Raw genomic sequence first — 18,036 nt, 5'->3', positions numbered from 1 at the left:
AAAATGACAAAGTGGGCAATGACGTTACAATCAGATGTTCAGTTGTGTTTTTTACCCAACTAAAGGTAAGGTCTCATCTGTATGTCCAGACTAAAGTGTAATATATTAAGTATTACAGTAGCTATTATTTTTGTATTTTAATAATGTGGTTGTTTATGGTTGGGCAAAGATGAACATAGATATGAAATGTTTGTTTTATTTCTTTGCTGCTTTAATAAAGCTGCGTTGGCTTTGATGTAAATTGCTGACAGTCGGCATGTTTTCATTATTTTGTAGCAACTTGCTGTCCATTCTGGAGCAATATATATCTGATAATGTTACAGTCTACAAAGTTAAATATCTCAAATAAAATTTAACATTAATCTCAAAAACCGACATGGCCATCGACTGTAAAGTCATACACGAGTGTCTGGATGATTTTTTCATTTTCCTACAGGTTTAGTCATAACTAGAAGGATCCCACTCTAGTTACACTCTAGCGCTTCTCTCACTGCCACTCATATCCAGGTGGCAGTTGCGCTGTGTTACTAGTATTAACTTGGCCTAGCTAATTTTGTGCAAAGTTTTTGTATCTGACTGGAACATTAGAAATCGAAATCTATAGTGTCGGAATGCAAATTCAATTCAATTCAATTTTATTTATATAGCGCTTTTAACAATGGTCATTGTCTCAAAGCAGCTTCACAAAGATGAAAGAAAAAAAATTAATAATAATAATAAATAAAATAATAATAAAATAATAAAATATTAATAATAATAATAAATTGTGTATGTGTGAGAAAAATGTGTCTAGATAATAATGAGATGAATGAATGAAATGTCTCTGATGAGCAAGCCAAGGGTGACGGCGACAGTGGCAAGGAAAAACTCCCTGAGATGGCAATAGGAAGAAACCTTGAGAGGAACCAGACTCAACAGGGAACCCATCCTCATCTGGGTGATAACAGATAGAGATGATATAACACCATGTGTGTTATGCAGCTGAGAGTACAATATAACAGAAATTCTTTAAATTAACATGAAGTCCAGTTCAGCATAGGGATGAGTCAGTAGGTGCAGAGGGCAGATGGGATCTGGATCACTGGGAGCACAGGAGCAGGATGTGTAGCTCCAATCATAATAAGGCAGAATTCAGCTGGAGCTGGTCCTTCTCTGGATGCCTCAGGATCCTCACAGGGTTGGCCTTTATCTACTGAAGCTGGTACAATCTCCAGATGCCTCGGGATGGGTAGAAAAGTACAGAACAGATGGAGAGAATTAGCGTAGTTGCCATTCAGAATAGATGTACTGAAGTATGAAGTTATGGGATGAGTTACGCGTATGCCAGATTAAAGAGATGCGTCTTGAGTCTACTTTTAAACTGGGAAACTGTGTCTGAACCCCGAACACTGTCTGGAAGGCTATTCCAAAGTTTTGGAGCTAAATATGAAAAAGCCCCACCCCCTTTTGTAGATTTTGAAATTCTGGGAACTACCAGAAGTCCAGAGTTTTGTGATCTTAAGGAGCGTGGCAGGTTATAGCGTTTCAGAAGACTAGTTAGGTATGTGGGAGCTAAACCATTTAAAGCCTTGTATGTAAGTAATACTATTTTGTAATTCTAAACTGAACAGGTAGCCAGTGCAGGGATGATAATATTGGGGTTATATGATCATATTTTCTGGATCTGGTGAGAACCCTGGCGGCTGCATTTTGGACTAACTGAAGCTTGTTTTTTGAGGATGCAGGGCAACCACCTAGTAATGCATTACAATAGTCCAGTCTGTAGGTCATAAATACATGAACTAGATTTTCTGCATCAGATACGGATAAGATGCCCCTAAGTTTGGCAATATTTCTAAGATGGGAAAAGGCTGTTTTTGTGATATTGGAAATATGATTTTCAAAATACAAGTTACTGTCTAATATTACGCTAAGGTCTTTTACTGTTAAGCTAGTAGTAACAGTACATCCTTCTAAACGCAGGCTGAATTGTGAAAGCTGTTGTGTGCTGGTTTTTGGGCCGATGAGTAATATCTCTGTCTTGCCTGAGTTTAGTAAAAGGAAGTTATTGGTCATCCAATCTTTTATGTCCTGGACATACTCGGTTAATCTAGACAATTTAGGTATTTCGTCTGGTTTTGTTGAGAATTCTGAATCTGAATTCAAATCTGAATAGAATCCAAATATTTATGTCATTTTTTAAAATACATTTTTGGTGTTTATAGCATGTTTTGGGGTGGAAAACCACCAGCAGTGTGGCAACAATAAAATACTATTTTACTATGCAATTAGTTCTTAAAGTGTTTCAAATAAGCTCTCTTCATGTCATTTAACAAAAATAATTAGGATTTGTTTTACTGCTCTTGTATATATACTTGTACAATTGACAGTATTTGCATTTAATAAATGTGTGAACCACACATCCTATGACGCCATCGCTCTGATAATACTGTTTTAATATATTAGGGCCCAAGCACTATGACATCTGCCCTACTGTATATTGTCATTGTCATAGTGTGTGAAGGGCCCTATTGTTTTCCCAAGGATTTTTTCCCCCACAATTTGGGGCTTTTTTGAGGGTCTTAACATGTTTAAAAACTTGTAAAAATTGACAGACAGGTTGGAATCTGCTGCCATTAGGATGCATGAGAGTCTGGTCCCTAGTAGCACTGGCCCCTCACACAAGTTTTTGTTGCATAGCTCATACACACTTGCACAGATGCACATGAAACCCAGTACACATTTAGAGCTCATTGAGCTGAACAAGTTTCACATTGCATGTCATGGGCTCTACTTACCAGAAAGTCAGTGTCGATTTTGTGTCATTTGTCTAAATGCACCCAAAGGAATTTGAAACAGTCTTCCTAGGGAATTTATACAATCGCTACCAAATTGTAGAGAGATTTTTGATATCTCAAACGTGTCAGCCGTAACGATGTCTTAAACTTATGCTGAAGAGTGGTTTATAACTTTCTCTGTGGTATTATATAGAGTGGCATTATATTGCGAGACGTCACATTGTGACATCACATTGAGTAACATCATCGTGTGATGCTTTTCTTTTCAGCATCTGGGGCTTTTTGGAGATCTAAACATAAAACCTTTTCACCAATTTGGGGCAATGAGAATTCGACAGGTTGGAATCTTCTGCCATTAGGATGCTTGAGAGTCTGAAAGGCCCTCACATGAGATTTTGATGCATAGCTCATACACACTTGCATGTACGCATGCTAAACCTGGTACACATTTAGAGCACATTGAGCTAAACACCTTTTACATGTCATGGCTCAACTCAACAGGAAGTTTTTTGTCATTTGCAAAACGCACCCGAAGGAATTTGACACACTTGAACAAATGTGTTTCAAAACATTAAAAAAAATTATTTGTTATTATATGTAACTTATATGTGGACAGTGGGATGATTTTTTTTTCTTTTTTTGCATATTCCAGTTAGGCATCTGAGGTCAGAGCACAGGGTCAGCCAGGATACAGCAGAAAGGGAGCAGATAAGGTTATAATAAAACCAGTGAATTTAAAGGGCAAATAAAATCCATCCCCTGCAGCCCCCTCGCAGATGTTAATGTAATCCCACAAATGTAATAAAAATATAATGACTTTAATAATGCTGGATTGTGAGTTTTACAGTTGTAACAAACCGGGACTGTTTTCCCTGGTTGAGCTTCTGGGACCCCAGTGATCTAAATTGTGTAAAAGTCTATTAGTATATTTACCGTGCTGTTGGTGGCTGCTAGTCTATTAGATATTGAAAGTAATCAGTGTCTTTTCACTGAAAAAACATCATCAAACTGAAGTTTCATTTATACCTGTTTTTATGTTGAGATGTTATTATAAAACATTTCATTTGTAAGTAAATGAATGGATGCTGTGTATTTGTGTATTATTTAAATATGGATTGTATCTAATACAATTCTACATTGACTAGGAAAGCAATTTGAGTTTAAAACTTTTTTGTCTTTTAGTTTTAAGGGGTTGTCTTTTTTTTTGCTTCACTTACATTATCTATGATTATTTATCTGTTATTCATGTGTTTCTTAAGAAATGAATGGTAGTTGCCCAAACCACATCCATGAAGATGATGATGATGAGGAGGAGAAGAAGGAGGAGGGTAAATAATTATTTATTATAAATTACAGCTGTAACTTCAAGGAAATTTATATTTTATAAATTAAAGTATATAAAATTTTAAGTCATATTTTAAACTACTGTGTTTAGCCACCCCTTATTTCTTCATATGTTGCTTCCAAAGAAAGGAGAAGTGGCTCAAGACTTTTGTGCAGTTCTGTATATATTCATCATGATATTTGATTATGATGCCCAGGTGGAAATTCTCAAAATGACAATTCCCGACAGGCGGCTCGAGTACAAAATACAGAAGGTAAAAGTTTCAATGTAATTACAATTACATATAACTTGTTTTAAGTATTTGCATGCATGTATTATACTGTAGATGATGTTCTATAATTTATGATCCTGATCGCTATGACTGCAGACACGGTGACTCTGCAGAGGAGGACTCTGACTGTGACACTCTCGGTCGGCATGGTCATTATTCTCGCTCTCCTCGGTGGAGTCATTATCACTGGTAAGAGAAGAAAATCTGCTCAAGGATTTTGAATATAATTTTATTCAAATATGATATTATTTTATAAAATATTTTAGATGATTTCAAGTTGCGTTAACAACACCAAAATGAACAGCTACATTTTCTCACTAACAGCTTACAGACTAAGGGAAGTGACTGATCAGCTCGACACAGGTAATTGTTGATCAATGATTTATAACGTTATTGCATAATGCATCATCTAAAAAAAACCTACATAAAGTGTCAAATAAAATAATAAAATCAGAAGCATGAATTGGACAAATATAATTGAATGTTTACAACTTAGTTGTATCGATATTTGTTTAAATTTACATCAAAAAGCTCCAGATCTTTTAAATTCTGAGCAGATCTCCTGTACAGTCCTGTTCAGGCGCGGGACTGAAGAAGGGTGAACCCAATAGCAGACTAATAGTGTTTCTTTCTTTATTGAGAAGCACAAGGGAGTTTCAATATGTAGAAGAGATAGGAGAAGGGGAGAATAAGGTGCTTTGTGAGAGAACGGGATGAATGGGGAATCTCCTGTGACGCAAAAGGAGGCGGGACGATGGCGTAGGGGGGTCCGGAAGTCGAAGGTGAAGCGGGAGTCTCCTGTGATGCGTGGGTGGAGGATGAGAATTTGCGTGTGTAAATGCAGTGTTTGGTGTTTTGGGAGTTTGTGTCTGGCAGAAAGTGAATCCCCGCTCGTGTTGATAAAACTCCTTCGTCCGATCTCCGTGAACGCGGAAGTGCACGCAAGCACACACACAGCTTGAGAGGAATAGTGCAAGTCGAGGTCGGAGAGGCAGGCGAAATTGGTGACCAGTAATCCAGCCGCGAGAGAAGTTACAAGATCCAAAACGTGATCCAAACTCGGAGTAGATAAACAGACACGGTCATACACATAGACGAATCCAAAGTGAGCAAATCCGGAGGGCGAAGCACAAAAGCGAAATCCAAAACAGGCAAGGTCGAAAACACAAATCCTGGACGCTAGGAAATTTCACGAAGAAACAAGACGAGAGGCACGTAGTAAGATACATCGGCAAGGTGAGGAGCTCTCTGCATTACTTTTAAAGTCCCTGGCTGATTGCCAAATTGGTAACAGGTGTGCTCTCGCCATTGGCGCAGAGTGTATTGGCAGGAGTTATGACTTAGATGTGCTGGGTTGATCAGACTGGCTCGTGACAGTACCCCCCCCTCCTACGGACGCCACCTGGCGTCAATGATGGGGCTTCCGGATGTTGCCGATGAAATTCTGTGATGAGTGAACGGTCCAAGATAAACCTGGATGGTATCCAGCTCCTTTCCTCGGGGCCATAACCCTCCCAATCCACTAGGTATTGTAACCCCTTACCTCTGCGTCGTGCTCTCAAAAGCCTGCGAACGGTGAATGTCTCGCCACCATCGATAAGTCGAGGGGGAGGAGGAGGGCGGGTGGGTGGATTAAGTGGGCTTGATCGTATGGGCTTGATCTGGGAGACATGAAATGAGGGGTTGATTCGGCGCATAGTGGATGGTAGAAGCAATCTGACTGTGCATGGGTTGATGATCTTGGAGACAATAAATGGGCCAATGAATCTGCGAGAGATCTTATGTGAGATAGTGTTAATGGGGATGTTCCGGGTGGCAAGCATTACTCTCTGACCAACGCGATACCTTGGGGCGGTGGAGCGGCGGCAATCCGCCTGATGTTTGAAAAGAGCTATAGAATGCCGAATGCTAGTCCTTGCCCGTAGCCAGGTCCTCCTGCAACGGCGTATGAAGGCTTGGGCTGAGGGGACTGCTACCTCCTCCTCTTGTGACGGGAACAAGGGGGGCTGGTAGCCCAGACTGCACTGAAATGGTGAAAGGCCCGTAGAAGCTGTGGGTAGCGAGTTATGAGCGTATTCAATCCATGGTAACATTCGGCTCCAGGAGTGTGGGTCCTTGGTTGTCATGCATCGAATAGCTGTTTCTAAGTCCTGATTGGCTCTCTCAGTCTGGCCGTTGGTCTGAGGGTGATACCCGGAGGAGAGGTTGGGGGCCGCCCCGACGAGCTTGCAGAAAGCCCTCCAGAACTGGGCAAAGAACTGGGGTCCGCGGTCAGAGACAATATCTGAGGGGATGCCATGGAGACGAAAGACATGCAGGATAAGAAGTTCCGCAGTTTCCTTGGCTGAGGGAAGTTTGGTCAAGGGGACAAAGTGTGCAGCTTTGGAGAAGCGATCCACAATGGTTAAAATGCAGGTGTGGCCTTCTGAATTTGGGAGTCCTGTGACGAAGTCTAGAGCGATATGTGACCAGGGTCTGTGGGGCACTGGAAGTGGTCTGAGAAGACCTGCGGGTGGCTTATTGCTGGACTTGTTCCGAGTGCAGACGTCGCATGCGTTGACAAACTGTCGAGTGTCCTCTCTGACCGAGGGCCACCAGAAGCGTTGCTGGACAAGGGCGAGGGTGCGAGACCCACCAGGATGACAGGCCAAAAGTGAACTATGGCCCCATTGCAGGACTTCGGGGCGAACGGCCTGAGGTATGAATAGTTTGCCCGGGGGAGCCCCTGGAGGGCTGGGTTCCTGGTCCAACGCTTGCTTAACCACGGCTTCAATGTCAAGAGAGGTAGCCCCAATGAGACAGTGTGATGGCAGGATGGTAGATTTTGGAACATCATCTGCAACCGAGTCGAACTGACGAGAAAGGGCATCGGGTTTAACGTTTTTAATACCTGGTCGGAAGGATAGGGAGAAGTTAAAACGAGAAAAAAATAAAGACCATCTGGCCTGTCGAGCGTTCAGTCGCTTGGCTGACCTGAGATACTCAAGGTTTTTGTGGTCCGTCCAAATGAGAAATGGGACTTCAGTCCCCTCGAGCCAGTGTCTCCATTCCTTAAGGGCCAGTTTTATGGCCAGTAGCTCCTGGTCACCGATACCATAGTTCTTCTCTGGGGTGGAAAGCTGATGAGAGAAAAAGCTGCAGGGGTGCAATTTACCGTCTATTGGGGTTCTTTGAGAGAGCACTGCCCCAACACCAGAGTCTGAGGCGTCTACCTCCACCACGAACTGGAGGAAGGTATTTGGTTGTGTGAGGATGGGTGCTGAGGTGAATAGTCTCTTTAGTTTGGAAAAGGAGTACTCCGTCTGATCTGACCACTGAAAAGGAATCTTGGTGAAGGTAAGAGTAAGGAGTGGGGCTGCTACTGAGCTGTAGTTGCGGATGAACCGACGATAAAAGTTGGCGAACCCGAGAAAGCGCTGGAGGTCCTTTCGGGTGGATGGTCTTGGCCAGTCGGTCACTGCCTTTACCTTGGCTGGGACCATCTGAATCCGAGACGGGGCTATAATAAAGCCCAAGAAGGAGATGGTGCGGCGATAAAATTCACACTTCTCTGCCTTTACAAATAATAGATTTTCCAGGAGTCTCTGGAGGACTTGGCGAACGTGCACTTGGTGTTCTTCCAAGGAACGTGAGAAAATCAGGATATCATCTAAAAAAACAAACACGAAGATATTTAGGAAATCCCTGAGAACGTCGCTTACCAAGGATTGGAAAACCGCTGGGGCGTTAGCTAGACCGAAGGGCACTACTAGGTATTCGTAGTGTCCCGACGGGGTGTTAAATGCCGTCTTCCATTCGTCACCCTCTTTAATCCTGACCAGATGGTAAGCATTTTGCAGGTCGAGCATTGTGAACACGTTGGCTCCCTGCAGGAGGTCGAAGGCCGTAGACATCAACGGGAGAGGGTAGCGGTTCTTTATAGTGACCTCGTTTAGACCTCGATAGTCGATGCACGGTCGTAGCGTCTTGTCTTTCTTGGCCACAAAGAAGAATCCGGCCCCAGCAGGAGACGAGGAAGGACGAATGATCCCGGCGGCCAGAGATTCAGAGATGTACTTGTCCATGGCCTCCCTCTCCTGAGATGACAGAGAATATAGTCTTCCCCTAGGGGGGGTCGTACCTGGTAGGAGGTCAATGGCACAGTCATAAGGTCTGTGAGGTGGTAGGGAGAGAGCCCTCGATTTGCTGAAGACCTGCTTGAGGTCGGCATAGTCAGGAGGGACAACTGAGAGGTCAGGGAACTCCTCCTTGCTAGAGGATGTGGCTGAGGGACAGTGAGCTGACTTGAGACAGGACAAAAGACACGAAGGACTCCATTCTTGAATTGTGTTTTTGACCCAGTCGATACGGGGATTATGACGGGTCAACCAAGGGCGTCCGAGAACCAAGGGCGATTGGGCGTTATCCATTACGAGGAAGGAGGTCTCTTCAGAGTGATTGCCAGAAATTCGCAAGGTTATCAGGGCTGTGCGTAGGGTAATGACAGGCAACGGGGTCCCATCCAGGGCTCGAACCGCTAATGGTTGGTTCAGGGCTAGTGTAGGAAGATTAAGGTCCTTAACCTTCGATGCAGAGATCAAATTCTGGTCAGAACCGGAATCAATTAATGCGGGGATTATGTGAGGCTTATCTTGAGCTACGATAATAGCTGACAGGAGTGGCCGCGAGCTAGGGGAACGGATGAAAACTGGCCCCTCCAGAGTCCCTAGGTTCACCGGAGGGGCTGGACTTTTAGTGGACAGTGGAGCCGATAATGACCAGACTGGCCGCAATAAAGACAAGAACCTGATTGGAGCCTCCGCTGATGCTCTTCTGGGGAAATCCGGGTTCGACCCAGTTGCATGAGTTCTGAGCCTGAACTAGGACCTAGCAATGAGACAGGGCTCGGAGACAACTGTGAGGAGGGGTAAAGGCTAGGTCCAGGATGGAAGAGTGGAGCCCGAGTGCGACGCCTATGTGTCAAACGAGCGTCCGTGCGCCCAACTAATTCCATCAGGCCGTTAAGATCAGTGGGAAGATCCTGGCTGATCAAGTGATCCTTAACGTTCTCAGAGAGGCCGTGGAGGAAGGCGTCATAAAGCGCCTGAGCATCCCAGTTTGCCGATGCATTACTTGCATTACTTTTAAAGTCCCTGGCTGATTGCCAAATTGGTAACAGGTGTGCTCTCGCCATTGGCGCAGAGTGTATTGGCAGGAGTTATGACTTAGATGTGCTGGGTTGATCAGACTGGCTCGTGACAGTCCTGTTTAACCGTTTAACTGTGTAACCACAGGTTTTTGACAGGATTTAGATTTGGGCTCTGATTGGTGTTCCACAACATTAATATTCCTGTTTTGTGCTGTAATATTTTCAGCTGGCTAGTTAACACAAGCCTGCAGCTTTTAAACCAATCAGTGATACTATTACCACCACTGCCACCAATATTACTGTTCAGTTAAATTGAATAACACTGATCACTAACTATACACCAGTAAACTGGTGACAGGATCATAGGCACCCAAAGTTGACCCATGCCTCCAGGGACCAAAATGAAGCATAACACACTGAAAAAACATGAATGCTGGCGACGTAAAAGGCCTCAGATATTGACGCCCAGTGCACCACATCCTGCATCACACCGCGCGCAGCAGGCAAAGAGCCCAAGGCCATTGACACGGACCTCAAACTTCCAAAATCCCATTCCAATTGAGCACTTATAGGCAGACAAACAGGATTGATTAAGAGAGGCCCCACCACAGCACCCAAAAGATCCGCTGCAAATGTCCAGGTGCAACGACAGGACACCCCCAGAGGCTGCCATGCCTCAAGGGGCCAGATCCACCTCCGCGGCACAAGGGGAAAACCAAATCCTAGGTGGTTTTAATGTCATGGCAGATGGGTGTAGATCAGTGATTTCATCTACAGTATCTTGACTGAAGCCCCAGCCCCCATGTATTTGTATAAAAGTGGTCACCCCTTTATATAGAATCGTGAAGAGTCATCATTTTGTAATGTTTAAGAATTGCTCTATATTTACTCTACACTTTGTTTGATTAGTCACTTCTGTGCTTTAGCTGAAGCAATAACTCTCTGCTGCTGCATTGTGAGCTGTGCTCCCTCTGCAGAGAAAAAAAATTATGTCTCTCCTTTTAATCTCTTACATTAGTCTCCTGGATTTATTTGGGAATAGAAGAAATTCTTCAAAAGCCAGATACTTGAATGCTGCTGTATGTCTTCTGAAAGCCTTCCTGAAGTTTTTTCCTAAATAAACAGCTGATCTTTATCTGCTCAATTGTCTTACCTGAATTGATTGCATCCTGAAGATCACGTACAGAATACGGTTTCTTAACCGCTGCTGACTTTACCATTGTCCCACAGTTTTTTTTTTAAGTATAGGCAGGGCATGGCTCCAGAAGCTAAATACATACAAGTACATAACCAGGTTTTCATTAGTTTTTGGTTCATTAGGACAATTATTGAGCCAAAAAGAGAAAACATAATACATGGCAGATGTTGTCTTATTATCTTTGGCCACCATTGTTTGAAGCTTTCTAGAGAAACAACCTTAATTTCCATAACCAATATTTTAAATCTTCTATACTGTTTATTGTTCTTTTTTCTTCTTAAGGTGTGTCGGATGGTTCTAATGAGTTGTCTAGGCTGTCAAGTAAGTATTGTCTTTGCATGGTTTTAATAAACATGTTAGGTTGGCCTTACAGCCTTGTGAATATGCGTTTGTTGACCTGTTTTTGTTTCTTTCAGCTAAAGAAGGCCTTGTTCCAGGGGAAGGTGAGAACATGTTCACTGCATTGTATTCAAATCCATCATTCTTGGCCTGTGTTTTTTTAATTTGCAGTTTTGTTTTTGCATTGATTTTGCAATTAAATGTTTTAAAATTATTTTAGCCACAGTTTAAACATAGATTAGATCGAATTTACCTGCCAAATGTTTATCTGTATAAAGTTCTGTTTAAGGTGTAGTGATTCTCTCTGTTTTTTGCAGTGTGGAGATGGATCGTAGCAGCTAAAGGTAGAGTAAATGTAAATGTCTTTTATTTAAATCATACAAATTGCAGAAAGCGTGAGAGGTATATGATGCTTTGCCACTACTGGGGCAAATCTGAATTGTAAGAGGCATGACATCCTCTCTCCAAAACTGAGTCCAAAAATACAGTTTCTTTTAGCTGAAGCGATGTGATGAGAAAAATGATCAAGGGTTTGATCCTCGCCTTGATTGTGTGTATGTGCAGCTCACATGTTCTCCCCATATTTAATAGGTTTCCTCTGGGTGCTCCAGTTCCCTTCCACAGTCCAAAGTCTTGCATGTTATATGCAATATGCCCAATTAGGGTACAATTAGTGTGTGGATTATAGTGAATACATGTGTGGTGTATGCATGCCTGAAATGCGATGGACTGGCGCCTCTTTCCAGGTTGTACCCCAAAACTTTCCTGGGGTAGTCTCCAGGCTTTCTGTGACCCTGTGTAGGCAGTTAAAGAAGTACTGAAGATAACCCTGCTAAATGTTAAACATCCTAACAAATACAGTAATTATATGTACTTCTGTTGAACTCTTCTTATTTTTGCAATGTAATTTGACTGTGATTTCTCCACAGCTGATATGACTCTAAACCCCCAATCAGCTCACAATCTTCTCAAAGTGAGTGCTGATGGCAAAAGTCTCTACCAAGAATCCTCAAGCAGTCCAACTCGTGCCCTAACAGCAGAGACTTATCAGGTGTGTATCTGTGTTTCATCTGATAACCTGTTGGACACCAGGTCTTATTTTGAACTTAAGGTGGCGCAGAAGGTACCCTGGACCATAGGGCTGCGTACCGAGTCTTTCAATGCAGATAACACTCCGGATACCAATCCTGATGCTGGCATCTGGACCATTGCCTCAGCACAGGATAAGATAATAATCAATGATGGTAAAGCCACTCCGCTAATGGTTATCAGGCTGGCAAAGCTTGGTCTGTATTTAGACTACGCACGAGGTCAAGTGTCCTTCTACGATGCGGTGGCTAAACGCCACTTACACTCTTATCTTACCACCTTTAAAGAAAAACTTCGTTTCTATGCAGCTTTTCAAATTGGGATTGAAGAGACCCAGGAGGTGTTGCTTTCATTTCTCTAGTGTTAATATTTGAGCAGGTTACCTAGATTAAAAATGAAAGTTGTCTTATTGTCTTATTATCCTAACATTTTTTTATTTATTTTGAACTCCTGTTAAAATATTTTTTATGAATGTTATAATGATGAATAAAACGTTGCAAGAAACAATTTAAATCTGAGACACAAATAAATAATAAATGTGAATATATGACTTTATTGGGTTTCTAGAGGTGTGTACATTATCCCTCAAATTCGGAAATGACTTTTGTATAGGTACAATAAACAACGATATGGTCTTACCTGTGCTCTAGCATGGGAATGTATTTGAAGACAAAGACACTGATTGAAGGTAGTTATTCATACACATCACTGAGACGTGAGGCACAGACTGTAATTCTACAAATCTACAGAAATGTACAGTACACTCTCAGAAATAAAGGTCCCTTTCAAGGGTATAGAATTGCACCCTAATAAAAAGAAACAAATTTGTATTAATTATGTCTATACCATTAAAGACATTATTTGTCACATGGTCAACCAAAATGTTTCTTTTGTTTTATAAACTTGTTGGTACATTATTGTACCTTAATCAAAGGTACGTATATTGTCCTTGAAGGTACAACCCAGTGACAAGCTCTTTTATTACACAAGCTTTTTTTTACCTTAATGGTGTCTAATGTGTTCCTTTAGAACCTTTAAAAAAGTAATTTTCCTATTGAAAAAGACATTCAATCAATTTATTATCAGTGACTATAAAAATATATAAAATGCATATGTTTAAACACTGCCTTAGATTACAGTAAAATATTCTGTAAAAATACATCTTTCAGGTTTACAACAAATAAATATTTTAAAGCACCTCTATTAGTTTAAAAAACATTCAGAAAATACAATCACACTAAAATTGTACAGTATATAAAAAATCCGGTTTTAAGAATATAGCCATGGTTGTGTGCTGTGGTCTCAATCTTCCTGTTGTCCATTCTGAAAAGAACTGCAATGACTTCGGCAAATCAGAGCTGTTGCTATTCCCAGCTAAAAGTTATCGTGGGCAGTGCATAAACGCCGTATGCACAATATATTTAATGTCCACTAATTGCTTTAAATAGAATTGAACGTGTGCAAGTTGCTTACATAATTTGATGCAAAGATAAATAAGGTAATTTAACTCATATTTTCAGGATGGGTGGGTAAAACATTTAACTTTTCGATGTGCATACTGAATATAAACACAAGTAATCAAAAAAAATAAAACATTGAAATTATGCCATCTTGTAGTTTAACAGTTCAAATGCACTTTTAAATGTTGAGTTATATTAATAAAATAACAGCCATGCTTCGGTTGCTTGTGGCCTGTTTCCCTTTCTCCATTCTGACAGAAAATTCCTGTGAATACTTTGTCCAATCAGTGCTTTGTTGCTATGCCGAGTAGTTACTAGTTAAGGTTACTGTACCATTGATGTTAGAACAATTATGTACCTTCAATTCAGGTGTACCCTAAAAGGTAAAAAAAAAAATCATTTTTTCCATGCTATTAAGGTTACAAATTATCGAAAAGGTACAAAACTGTCGTACCACTGTGTACCTTTTTTCTGAGTGTATGGTTAACCTAATGCAGTTTTTATGTTCAATGCAGGACAAAGAGACATTGCTTGGGACCTAATGACAGATACTGTGATTTGATCTATCACAGTTCCAAAGACCCCGCATACACCGCGCAACCCTGCACACACACATTTTAGGACCTGACATAAACATTAATACAGCAAATCTGGTTTAAATGAAAGCTATTTTGTTCCTAAGGAAGACACATACTGTATATCATTGTGAGCACTTTAAATCTGTGAGATATTCTTACCCTTGTAGGAACATACTGTATGTTTCTTACCAATATAAAAACATGCCCCTGCACCCCTCCCCAACACACACATACTGTACACAGACACATGCGGTCACACATGCATGCACCATGTGCCAAATTTAAATTTAGTTTAATAGCTGTAGTGGCATGGTGCTCCTAGATTGCCCCTAGTGTGTCAATGAGCGTGTGAGTGTGTGTATGTGTGTGTGTGTGCCCTGCGATGGATTGGCACCCCATCCAGGGAGTACCTCGGTTTGTGGCCTAAGTTTCCTGGGATACGATCCTGGCCCCTCCCTCCCTAAGAGGTGTAGACAATGACTAAGTCAGAGTAATAGCTCTGGACTGAATTGTCAAAAGAAAAAGAGGAAGCAAAAGAAAGAGGAGCAAAAGAAAAATGGTCTTTGTCCACTATTATCTCATACTGTTACAAAGGCTACCTAGTATAATTTTTTACTATCATTTAAAATTCCACAAAATAACACAAACTGTTACAAGAAACACAAATGTGGGAATGATTTCAACACGCCACTGATTGTCAGCACTTTAATAATTAAAATTAACACCAGACTGTTCATTATTATAAAGATAGGGGAGCACTCTTGGCTGACTGCGAGTATGTACAGTATATGTGCATGTGTGTGTGTGTGTGTGTGTGTGTGTATTTGTGTATGCAAGTCTGCGAGAGAGAGAGAGACGTGCCATGCCATGCAGGGTCAGGGAAAGTAACTTATTTAAACAGCCCCTATTATGCTTTTTCAAATCTGTTGTTTCATGCAGTGTGTCATGTACCTGTACGTGAACATAAACTATCTGCACTATCTGTGACACTGACAGTGCACGATAAATGAAGTTTTTGTCTATTAAAAAAAAGAGTCGGCTCACATTCGCCATAACGAGTCGTTATCAATTAGAATATTTCTCTGTGACGGATCCATGTCACTCCGTAACATATTTGCATAATGTCCGCCCACGTTCTACGTCGCGAACAACTTGCCTCTTGAGGGAAAAAAATGCATCCACACACGCGAAGTGCGCATGCACGAGGATTTCGTGTGCTCTCGTTTCTATTTTTTTATATATCACAAAGCTTTTAAGCAAACCCGGCATTAACAAGAGTGTGGTAAAGTCAATTGTAAGATGGCAGGCAAGTTGTTCGCGACGTAGATCTGCCTTCAAAGGAACAGCCGTGAAAGAGCGGGGGAGGAGTAGTAATGGTTTCTACTCCTCCATTTTTTTTTGAAGATTTTTCAACCTGATTATCTTTGACTAGACATATTCCCAGGACTTCTCACCCTCCGTCATCAGCCTCCCGGACTTCATTAACCCCGGTGAGACCGACCCATACTCGGTATACTCGGATAACACACACAATAAACACGAACATCGGACATTTTCCACTCACTCGCACACGTACCATTTATTATATATAGTTTGTAAATATTGGTTATATCTTTGTTTGGTTGTGGTGCACTTTTTTCGTTTACTTTATTTAGTTTTGTATAATACACGTTTGCTTTATCTACTTGTTTGTGTTTGTCCTTTTTGCTCACCGGCCTTTTAACGCAACACCGACACAAAGATAAAAGACCTATAATATAGTTAATATTAGTTAATATAAAATTAGCTGGTCGTTACATGGTAAAACGGACGCCATCTTTTCTATGTATTGACGGGTCTCCAGAGCCGTCCTTCAGTTAGGGTAATGGGCGTTTGGTTTTTCCGGAAAGGAGGGGTTTGGACAGACTGAATCTTCGAACTGCTTCACACGAGTCGTTTACGAATCATTTAGAAATGGGGTAAAATTAAATCTATTTTTGGAGAAAACTTAAGTGTTTTTTGACCTTGCATACATGTAAACCTGTTTTAAGAGACTCATTAGGCAATATTAGCAACCTTTAAAATGGCATAATAGGAGCCCTTTCAGGAGACCTGAATGCAAGAACAGAAACACACCCCAACATAATAAACACACACAACAACCACTTTATTTAAAAACAACATGTTTCCTTAAAATCCTAAGCCCTCCACCCACAGAAACAACTATGATAAAATACTAAACAAGAACGACAAAAACCTCCTGTAGCTCTGTCCAAGTCTGAGTCTGTACATAAATGGTTGGGGACTCTTTAGAAAAATAGACATTTTGCTTACCTTTTGGGAACAGTACAGTAGACTACATGATAACTGATTCAGACTGTTTTAAAAGACAAAGACTAATCACAACACACACACACACACACACACACACATCTTAGTAAGATGTACAAAATCCACAACTCCTAAACTTTGTGAACTCCTTGACAAAGAATGTAAAATTTTAAGAAAATAAACACAGAGCATATTAAACACAACAGAAACAGCTGACACTAATCGATGAGTCGCTAAACACACCAGTTCTGAATGACCTGAAAGTTGAAAATGAAAGCATGCAGAACTGGCCATTTAAATTGGACAGCTGATCACATTTACACCCAACATACCCTCACCGAAAAGTAAGATATTAAAATAACTCTAAAATACTGTATTTGCTTGTTACATAAACTTCTGAAAGGTTTTTCACTCTATTTAAAACCAAACAAACAAATTTTATTTCTCAGGAGTGTGGAGTGAAACACGGCTGCTGTTTTAGCCCAACATTTGACACTAATTTGTTTCTACTAATTAGTGTATTGTGCTTTTGATATTATTACTAGTGCACTAAACTGTCTAATAATGAGGATAACAGGTCTAAGTTATACAGAATAAAGTATAAGGTGCTGTGAACCCAAAAAGTAATGTCTTCATATGAGGACACAGGGTCCCAGGTGGCTAGAGCGGTCTGTTGCGCCCGGTCTCATTGTACAGTACATGACTAAAAAGCGCTCTGGAGCTATAACACAACCTGGACCTGCTGCAGTAGTACTATCAGACATGGAAAACTGTAATTTTCCAAAAATATTCAGCTCTCAGGGAGCAAAGCACTTATTGAGGTCTGACATTGAGCTTTACAGGAAATGTCTAATCTGGCCCGGGAAGGCCAGAGTTCGATTCCCAACCAGTGCCCAAACCCCCCAGCCACTGGATGCAGTGCCGGTCCCAAGCCCGGATAAAACGTGAGGGTTGCGTCAGGAAGGGCATCCGGCGTAAAACCTGTGCCAAGTTGTAGTGCAGACTGGATATTCCTTGCCTGGAGCTGCCGAAAGACTAACAACATTGTGTAGAAAATAAACATAAACAGTTGCAACATGTAGAGTCTATAATGAGGTGTGTTTTCATGAACACCAGTAATACCATCATTATCTGATTTCAGCAGTTACAATCAGATTAAAGCCATTATTAGATTTCTAGAAATTGATCATGAATTAGTCCAGTTACTGATTTATTTAGTGTTTATGCTGTTAATCTGATTTGTCTGAGAAACCCTGCAGCAACACATCCATCTTTTTAGTTTATCTTTCATTTTTAACTTTTTATCTTGATTCTAACTCGAATTTTTAATAGTTTTCAAAAAGTTCCATTGCAAACTGTTTTTATTTTTATTTAAAATCAAATTTTAAATCATTTAAAAAGTTTTTTTTTTCTATTTCATTTTATAATTATTTTCCTTTTCTTTATGAATTATACACGCAGTATATAATATATATATATATATATGCTTAAATATTTGAAATATTTGAAATATTTGACTTTGTATTCTACTGTATCTAGAT

The 18,036-nt window shown here is 40.8% G+C and overlaps 1 protein-coding gene across 1 annotated transcript; it reads left to right on the top strand.

The window, feature by feature from the left end:
- Window positions 1-12,863, top strand: LOC128528525 (nuclear factor 7, ovary-like). Its single transcript, XM_053501398.1, has 9 exons — window positions 1-65; window positions 4,037-4,105; window positions 4,319-4,375; window positions 4,490-4,582; window positions 4,718-4,756; window positions 11,002-11,040; window positions 11,136-11,162; window positions 11,376-11,402; window positions 11,988-12,863. The coding sequence occupies exons 1-9, from the start codon at window positions 35-37 to the stop codon at window positions 12,506-12,508; spliced, it is 903 nt and encodes a 300-aa protein (XP_053357373.1). The 5' UTR covers window positions 1-34; the 3' UTR covers window positions 12,509-12,863.
- Window positions 12,864-18,036: the final 5,173 nt, after the last annotated feature.

The sequence above is a fragment of the Clarias gariepinus genome, chromosome 1 (genome assembly GCF_024256425.1).
Source record: "Clarias gariepinus isolate MV-2021 ecotype Netherlands chromosome 1, CGAR_prim_01v2, whole genome shotgun sequence".
NCBI lineage: Eukaryota > Metazoa > Chordata > Actinopteri > Siluriformes > Clariidae > Clarias > Clarias gariepinus.
The sequence above is the reverse complement of the archived record's forward strand: the minus strand, read 5'-3'. Positions and strand labels throughout refer to the sequence as shown.

Coding starts and splice junctions, on each gene's coding strand:
- LOC128528525 (XM_053501398.1), top strand. CDS start 35: ATGTTCAGTTGTGTTTTTTACCCAACTAAAG. Junction 11,041..11,135: donor TGAGTTGTCTAGGCTGTCAA/GTAAGTATTGTC, acceptor TGTTTCTTTCAG/CTAAAGAAGGCCTTGTTCCA. Junction 11,163..11,375: donor AGGCCTTGTTCCAGGGGAAG/GTGAGAACATGT, acceptor TGTTTTTTGCAG/TGTGGAGATGGATCGTAGCA.